Raw genomic sequence first — 9,356 nt, forward strand, 5'->3', positions numbered from 1 at the left:
TCCACAAAAAGAAAGTGTTGAAGAAAGTGTTAATGATGACAAAACTGCAAACAGTAATTAATGCTTAAAGACGGTTTAGCCATCAAGCTGCAGCTGTGTAATGTTCACAGAGGAAATAATTGGAACACAGTGGGTGCAGGAAGCAGTCGGAGCTGATGTGATCAGATAACCGTGTTTCGTAGCGACTCTGTTGTGAAAGATTTAAGTTCTTCATTTGTAAACAAAATGACTCTAACTGAGAACAGTGTTTGCGAGCAAAAGTCTTCCTTCCACTTCTGAGCGCTCAGCGGTTTCACGGGTTTAAATGTGACGATCGTGCAGACCGAGCTCAGAGACGTCAGGTTAATGAGCATGAGCTGAATTAAACCAGGTTTAATTGATGGGCATGAAGCTGCAGGACGATCAGAAACAGAGCGAGGTGATGACCATGTGACAGAACATGAGCTCTCTCTCTCTCGCTCTCTCGCTCTGAAATGACTCTGCTTCTATATTTAACCTGCAGGCTGGCTCTCTCTCTCTTTCACACATACTCGACACAAGCGAGGCGGCTGAGAGACGACGAGCAGGATGGAGGTAAAACTTCTCAAACTTTGCTTTCAGCTGCTGCTGGGTTTACACGTGTGTGTGTGTGTGTGTGTGTGTGTGTGTGTGTGTGTGTGTGTGTGTGTGTGTGTGTGTGTGTGTGTTCTGCTGCATCACAGTGGAGTTCAGATCAAAGTCGAGCACACTGCAGAGTGAACATTTTAAAAGGAACTGCTGCAATTTCGCCATGACTCTGAGCAGGCGGCCAGTGTGGCGTCCACATATTTCTGCTCATTCTGGCTTTACTGACGCAGTGACAACCCTGCAGGTTCGGTGAGGTGGCGTGCACTGAGCGTGTGCAAACTGCAGCTCGTACGATTCCACGAAGGCCCAGAACTTATCTCTGCTTTAAAAATAGTTATCAGTTAACAACGAACCGTAGTCTGCTCTGTCCTCACAGGATGTGGAGAGTCACGTAGGCCTTCCTGACATCAGGGCTGGATTACTGACTCTGTGCTCAGAGCACCTTCACCTGCACATGGTCCCAGTGCAGCTGCATGTTGTGTATGAAAGCATTTTAGCCGCCATCATGTTGTTGTTGTTCTGGGCAGGGAGTGGCCATATTCAGATGAGAGGGTGGCGAGGAGCTCAGGCTTGTTGTACGCTCTGTTAGTACAGTGACCTCCCAGCAGCCATGTTATTGGTCCCATGACATCATTAAAAACGCCCAACAGCCCAAATAGAGGTCTGATTCAGAGTCCAGTTAGCTGAGGTGAAGCTAGCAGACAGCTAGCAGCTACAGCCGCCTGTGTCTCCATCCACCTGTCAGTCAAAGAGGCCACGCCCCTGACAAAGCAAGCTTTAAGTCTTACTGAAATTTAAATATGATATTATGAAAGGGAGAAATAGAAAGGCTTTAAATGCTGTCGAGCTGAGGATTACTGGAGTCCCGCTGGATGTTTGGGGAACTGCAGTTTTTGGTACTTCTACGTCTGAGAGCTCTCGAGGTGGAGCTGGATGTTGGCTGGTGGTGCAAAGCATTTGTTTGTAACCACTGACACTAAAGGTGACGGTGCACGCTGCAGTTCACATCCTATGTGCTGCCTCCACCCCGGCTGGATTACAGAGTCATTCCCTGAGCAAGAACTAATCCTCCAAACTGTACACGTGGTTCTTCTATTGTGATCAAAAGAATCAATAACATAAGTGATCAGGCGAGAATACAACGGTCAAATCACGTTTTGTTTGTATGGAAACATGTAAAACACTCGTTGAGCCACAAAGTCAGTGACATACGCTGCAGCTCCTCTAACGCCCGCTTCAAAAAGTGACTTAATCCTCCGATAACTTAGGACTCCACCTTCTTTTCCAAATATGGTCACTTCCTGCTGCGAAAGAATAAAACATGGGAGCCACCAAGAAACTACCGTTGAGGACACCTGTGGTGACGTCACAGTGAGTGGACGATGAAAAGAGTCCTCAGAGTTTTGGCAGAAGATGTAAAACCTTCATCTTCAAGGACGTCTGGGACTCTGCATGAAGTCAGAAGACCATCGAAGCCCTGAAGGTTCAATAACTGCCAATGGGCCCCATAGCTGTACACACACACACACACTCAGACACACACACACACACACACTCAGACACACACACACACACAGACACACACACTCACACACTCAGACACACAGACACACACACAGACACACACACACACACACACACACACAGACACACACACACACACACAGACACACACACACTCAGACACACACACACTCAGACACTCAGACACACACACACACACACACTCAGACACAGACACACACACACACACACACTCAGACACAGACACACACACACACACACACACACACACACAGACACACACACAGACACACACACACACACACACACTCAGACACTCAGACACACACACACACACACACACACAGACACACAGACACACACACACACACACACACACAGACACACAGACACACACACACACACAGACACACACACACACTCACACACACACACACTCAGACACAGACACACAGACACACACACACACTCAGACACACACACACACACACACTCAGACACACACACACACACACACACACACAACAGCAAAGAGGAAGTGGTTTAACGGCTGTTTTGCTTTTTTCATCACTTTCTAACTTCAGTTTATGGGTCAAACACACACCATGGAAACAATGCACACGACTCTGAGAGGGCATGTGTGTGTGTGTGTGTGTGTGTGTGTGTGTCTGTGTGTGTGTCTGTGTGTGTGTGTGTGTCTGTGTGTGTGTGTGTGTGTGTCTGTGTGTCTGAGTGTGTGTGTGTGTGTCTGTGTGTCTGAGTGTGTGTGTCTGAGTGTGTGTGTGTGTGTGTGTGTGTGTGTCTGTGTGTGTGTGTGTCCTTGAGGCGATGTGATTTCATTATCTGTTGAATGTCAGCAATGTGAGGCCTTCAGCCCGGATCAACCACACGTCAACAGCTGTGTTGGTGTGTCCCTGAATACCTGCCTTTGTGGGGACCCATGTGTGTTTCAGCTCTGTGAGGACGGGCAGTCCCATCTCCCTGTTTGAGGGCTGTGTTTTTGTTGGTTGCTGTCAGTCAAATGGAACACCGCCAGGATCGACGCGTCGTCCGTGAAGAGTGGGTGTTTTCTTGTTGTTCACATGTCGGCGTGTATTTATTTTTAAAGCTTTTAACATTCCTCTGAGCTGAAGAACCGTGGGCGCGTTCTCTAATGCAGGAACACGAAACCATCAACTGAATCTCTGCAACTCAAAGTCTCAAAGTAACATTATCCAGCAAAACACGAGGGTTTGACGACAGCGTGACTTTAAAACTGAAAACATAGCTCATAAATAAAGTTTAGGGCCATGTGACCAAGAAACCACGCCCACTTTAAGGCTTGCAGCATTCATTCATGCACGGCTCTCTGAGCTCTGCAGCAGCTCCGTTCTTTTTCAGTCGTTCTGTTGAAGTTTGGATCTGGTCCCAGCTTCAGCTGTGGGACAGATTGGACTCATACGGAGGAGTTCACTCAGACCATCGGCTGACAGCTCGTCTGAGGTGTTTGGTTTGGGCTTCATGGACGTGGCTGTAGCTCAGGTGGTAGAGCGTGTCAACTGGTACTCAGGAGGTTGGTGGTTTGATCCCAGTCTGCATGCTGGCAACATACTAACCCCAAGCTGCTCCACGTGCATCCATGTGATAGACAGAGCTCACGTAGAGAAATAAAGGTGTGTTCAGACAGAGTAGAAACGTGCTACATATGAACAAACATCTCCACTTCGGTCTCATCTGTTGTAGAAGAAACAGCTCTGAGTGAACGAGCTGACACGCCTCCATCCTAACACGGTTACGCTGCTGACACGCTGCCACACGGACTCCACTGCTCCCACAAATCATGTTTGCACTACTTTACGTATGCCTCTGTGGGGGCGGGGTCTAAAGCCGACTCCAGTTCCTCACTTTTTATTCTCAGGAATAAATGAACCAAAATGATCAGGATACCAAGTTACACCTTCCTCAGATTACAGACTCGTGATTGGACGGCTCATCAATGAGCAGTGACGCGTTGACTTTACCTCAACACCTGTCAGTTCACCATTTGAAAGCTGCAGGTAGGACAGATGTTCTTACCGTCCGTCCTGCTGCAGCGCGCACAGGAAAGATCCGGGCGTGATGACCTCAGAGTGGACGAAGCGTCACACAGAGACAAACTCCAATCCTAAAAATCTTTAACACGATGAAATCTGCTGCAGACACATCGCTCGTGTCTATCGTTACTGATATCATCACCGCCTTCACCTGCTTGCTCACCTGGTCTCTCCTCTCCGTCCTCAGGAGCAGGCTACGTCGCAGCGCTCCGTGGCTGAACTCGCCAGGAGGTTCAAAGGTGCGGCTCCGCCACAAAGCCCCGCCGGGAATGAACAGGTGAGTGTGACAACAGCCAGCACGTACGCTACACACACCAGGACGTAGACACGTCCAGTGCAGACCTGCTATCATCTGCTAACAGTCAGATTTATGGACTCGGGAAGAATCAGTAACTCATATCAGACTCACACATGGTGATAGGATCTGACTGATTCAGGGAATCAAACTGGCAACCTTTTAGGACAGGTGTCCATACTGGGAGTAATGGTCTTTTTTTTAACTGCTGTTTTTGTCGTTTACCAGGAGAAGCCGGTCAGACGGCGACCGCCACGCACTCTACAGCTGTCCAAACCCCAGGGAGGCGAGCAGGAGGTGAGACAGAGATGAGATTAGGGAACATGACAAAACTATGAAGACGCCTGAAACATGTTCAAAGCCAGCCGATGGTCTGGTGGGGCACTGATGTGTGAAGGTTCAGTTAAAACAAAGACTACACAAACACAAAAACAACACAAATGGCAGGAAACAGTTAAAAATGATGAAATTACTGATTTATGACTCAGAAAAAATGACAAAACTATTTAGTTCAATACAACAGATTTTTTATTTTATTTAGTCTTAAATCACAATAAAACAGAGAAACTCCACCATTCAGGCCGCCGCCTCAGAGCAGCACATGGCGACAGTGAGAAGGAAAAACTGTCCTGTAACAGGAAGAAACCTGCGGCAGAACCAGGCTCAGGAAGTGTGAAGCGCTTCTGCAAAGGAAGCAGAAAAAGACAAAAACGCCTCAAACATCTTCACTGATAACCACCGTCAATGGCAACTTTCGTGCCGTGCTCCGTCCTCTCCGTGGTTTGGTCAGCATAGACCTGAATCACAGCCGATCAGGTCATTAAGTCTGACGTCACTAGCCGTGTCTGGGTCTAAACTCCGCTGCAGGTCCATATATCAAACGATCACTATGGCATTACTGAGAGTTGAAAAACTGTCTAAAGTCTTTCATCTTTAATAAAATGATCAGCGTTCTGCTCTACCAGGTGTAACAATTGAGTTTAACATCCAGGCATCCATGAAAACGGAATTTATGACATTTAACGGAGTTAGAAGTTAGCAGGGAGTTAGCTCGCTAGCTTCTATCTAAATACAATATAGCATGTCCTGACTGCGGGGTTTTGGAAACAAATTAAAACGTACAGCTCTGCTATCACTTCCAGCATAAATGAAGACAGAAAACTAAACAGCAGTGACGTTTGTAGGGTTACTGAAGTTGGGCTAGCTGGTATATAATGATGTGCTACGTGACCGCTAGCGACACAGCTATGTTAGCATAATATAAACAAGCTAACGTTTTTTCCACTCGATAAAAGTTACCGTGAGTGTTCTCGGTGGTCAGGAACAAATGTAATCACATGGCAGGATGCTGTAAAAGGACCAAACTTCAGCCAGGAGAACAACTGAGATAATCCATCCACAATACGAGGTTAGTCATTCATATACTGCTGCATGGGCTGGGCTGTAGCTACATCCTAAGGTTTTAAAAACTGAGCTTAAATAAATGATTAGTGGTAATAAAAGCCGAGGGAGGTCAACAGGGATCACTGACTGTTTTAGGAGCTTTTGGAGATCAAATAGAAGAAAATACAAAACATTAAACATGTTAACAACACAAAAGCCATATTAAACACAGACTACGCCGGACTGGGTGTCCAGACCACCTCATCCGGCTCATTTTCATTCCAAGGAGTCGCAGCTTCTCCGAGGCTGAGCCCTGCGACCTGTGGGGGAAACACCGCTGTGTTCCCTGTCACTGACTCATGACCACAGATAGGTAGGTGGAGCATCCTCTCTTCACCGCAGCCGCCCAGTTCGTCACTCTCGATACAAACAGGAAGTAGACACAGATCCTGATGCTGGTTCTGCAGGACATTTCTTCTTGTTAAATGGCACTTTTTCCTTCCCACTGTTGCCAAGTGCTTGCTCTGATCGTCAGAGTCTCTTTCCTACAACAATCAGCACCTCGAGGTGTCTGTTGTTGTAAACTGGGCCTTTATATCTGCAATTTAGTTGCACTGTTTGTAATATTTAAGTTTGAGCCAATAATCGTCGTTGCTCGAGTCCACGCACCCTTCAGAGGTAACTCAAGAGCATGATGGGATATATTGTCAAAGAAAATCCACGAACTGTGACTGAACACTTTAGTTTTATACAGTTTCACGTTCTTCTGGTGTGGTGACGGAAAAAAGGCACAAAAATTAAACATGACAATCGAGAGCTGAGGTCACGTTCCCGAGGAGCTCCTCGTCTGGTCTCCACATTTACATGAAGATCTACGAAATAAACGCACCTGTGTGTGTGTGTGTGTGTGTGTGTGTGTGTGTGTGTGTGTGTGTGTGTGTGTGTGTGTGTGTGTCAGCCTCCTGCAGGTGCCCCGACGTCACCTGTCAAAGTCAAGAGGAACTCTGGTCTAATTGAGAAAATCCAGGTGAGTCCAGCAGGTTTCTGCTGCCCCCTGCTGGTGTAAACATGCACCGACATCACTCTGACATCACTCTGACATCACTCTGACATCGTTCTGACATCGCTCTGACATCGCTCTGACATCACTCTGACATCGTTCTGACATCGCTCTGACATCACTTTGCAGGCTGAACTCGTGCTCTCGCCCACGGGTCCTCCTATGAAGAGCCCTGGCATCAGGATGCTGCCTCTCAACTTCCCCCTGCCCTCCCCTGGCTCCGCCCCACCTGCTACCTCAGTAACCACCTCGTCCTCAGCAACCCCCACCAGCCCAGTCACCTCTCCTGTAACTGAAACGGAAGGCCCCGCCTCTTTTGAGGAACCTGCCACTGTGGCGGAGGGATCGGTCCTGCAGAGCATCAACAAGGTGAGACCCCTCCAAGGCGTTCATGTGATGCATTCAGTGACCTGTAAATACCTGCGCCGGCCAGCCTAAACACTCAGTTGATCACCCTTTGGTTCTCCTCCAGGGCAGAGCTCGCCACTCCATCCGCCGCCGTCCGCCATCACGCCGCCACAGGACATCCAGCAGTGGAGAGGTGGAGGCCAAAGATGCATCAGACACACAGGTGAGCTCCACAACTGACCCCGCTGACAAAACTGCAGCAGGCAGCAAGCAGGACGGCGAGCAGGGCAGTGAGGGTGACGTGTTCAAGAAGGAGGATCAAACAGACGCCCCAACAGCTGCTGAGAAAAACCAAACTCACGAAGAGGAAGAGCCAAAGAGCGGCGACGGTGATGTGCAGGAGGGAGAGAAAGGGTCTGCAGAAGAAGAGGAGGAGGAGGCACCATCATCATCAGAGAAGAAGGAGGAGGAGCCGAGGTCGCCAGAGACGCAGAAACAGGACCCGACCGAAGACGCTACACTGACAGACGGCAAAGAAGAAGAACAGAGCGAGGTGAAGTACCTGTTCTCCTTCCAGAGTGACATCAGTGCAGTACTCTGTGTACTTTGTGTACATGTACTGAAAAACTGCAACGTTTCCCCCGCAGGAAGCAACAAGCTCAGCCCGATGAGGACCACGCGTCGACGAGCCCCTGGAGTGCTGGGAGAGAAACCCCGTATCAGCTACACCTGACTGAAGAGGCCTGCAGACGCTCAGGAGGCGAATATTTAGAAACTCTGAGGCGCCGCCCGCCATCTGCGAATGAGCGAAGACGCTCGGCCAATCGTGCGAAGGTCCAGCCGAGCTTGTTCGTTTCCACTCAACGCCTTTCCACACCACAACACTGCATTCTTCCTGTTTAGCCATATATACTGTGACCTGTCTGTTCTTACTGTGTGCTGCCTACCATGATGATGATGATGATGATGATAAATGGTTTGTGTCTGTGTTTAAAGCCACAGCTGTGAGGGAACCCTCGAAGCCTCGTTAGGTTTGACTGATTTCTGGGAACCTCCGAGGTTTTGATTGGATGGCGACACGCAGCCTGAGGAGGCGGTGACGTCACAAAGTGCTTCTGATGATGAAATTAAAATACTTTTGCTACCATAATGATGATCTGCTCTGTTTTATTTTATCTGGCAGTGCTCAAAGAAATAAAGAGTTGCTAATGACTTCTGATTTTTCCGTGTCACAGCTGCAGCGCGATGACGAAGCTACCTGTCAGTCAAACAGGACACGCCCCTGATAATGCAAACTTATCAGGGGCGTTAAACACATGAAGGTGGATGTCAGCTGTACAAGTCTGGCCCACTGAGCTCTGGTGAAGCACAGAGTAGAAATTTGAGACTTTTAACTGTATTTTAAAAAGTTTTATCTTTACAAATAAAGACTCATCGTAGTCTCCAAATTAACAATATGGTAAATGGCCTGTATTTATATAGCGCTTTACTCGTCCCTAAGGACCCCAAAGCACTTTACATATCCAGTCATCCACCCATTCACGCACTGGTGATGGCAGCTACATCGTAGCCACACCCACCCTGGGGCGCACTGACAGAGGCGAGGCTGCCGGACACTGGCGCCACCAGGCCCTCTGACCACCACCAGTAGGCAACGGGTGAAGTGTCTTGCCCAAGGACACAACGACCGAGACTGTCCGAGCCGGGGCTCGAACCGGCAACCTTCCGAATACAAGGCAAACTCTCAACTCTTGAGCCACGACCGCCCGATAACCAATAGGTTAATCTATTACAATGGTACACAACGTGTGAGGAGGAAACAGTGGGAAGGAAAAACTCCCTTTTAACAGGAAGAAACCTCCGGCAGAACCAGGCTCAGGGAGGGGCGGGGCCATCTGCTGCGACCAATTGGGGTGAGAGAAGGAAGACAGGATAAAGACATGCTGTGGAAGCGAGACAGAGGTTAATAACAGATATGATTCAATGCAGAGAGGTCTGTTAACACATAGTGAGTGAGAAAGGTGACTGGAAAGGAAAAACTCAATGCATCATGGGAATCCCCGGCAGC

The 9,356-nt window shown here is 48.5% G+C and overlaps 1 protein-coding gene across 1 annotated transcript; it reads left to right on the forward strand.

Annotated features, from left to right (window-relative positions):
- The first annotated feature begins 283 nt into the window (after nucleotides 1-283).
- On the forward strand, nucleotides 284-8,516 carry dub (duboraya). The gene is made up of 8 exons (XM_085421448.1): nucleotides 284-418; nucleotides 503-573; nucleotides 4,390-4,479; nucleotides 4,726-4,794; nucleotides 6,839-6,907; nucleotides 7,070-7,309; nucleotides 7,413-7,841; nucleotides 7,936-8,516. Exons 2-8 carry the CDS (start codon nucleotides 568-570, stop codon nucleotides 7,957-7,959), a joined length of 927 nt encoding a protein of 308 aa, XP_085277574.1. The 5' UTR covers nucleotides 284-418; nucleotides 503-567; the 3' UTR covers nucleotides 7,960-8,516.
- The last annotated feature ends 840 nt before the right edge of the window (nucleotides 8,517-9,356 follow it).

This window comes from Rhamphochromis longiceps, linkage group LG10, assembly GCF_057381845.1.
Source record: "Rhamphochromis longiceps isolate RC_006_pf linkage group LG10, R_longiceps_female_GT1.1, whole genome shotgun sequence".
Lineage (NCBI taxonomy): Eukaryota > Metazoa > Chordata > Actinopteri > Cichliformes > Cichlidae > Rhamphochromis > Rhamphochromis longiceps.

What these genes read in the sequence shown, in the direction of transcription:
- dub (XM_085421448.1), top strand. An exon ending in GCCCCGCCGGGAATGAACAG is followed by an intron (nt 4,480 to 4,725) that starts GTGAGTGTGACA and finishes GTCGTTTACCAG; the next exon opens with GAGAAGCCGGTCAGACGGCG. An exon ending in TCCTGCAGAGCATCAACAAG is followed by an intron (nt 7,310 to 7,412) that starts GTGAGACCCCTC and finishes GTTCTCCTCCAG; the next exon opens with GGCAGAGCTCGCCACTCCAT.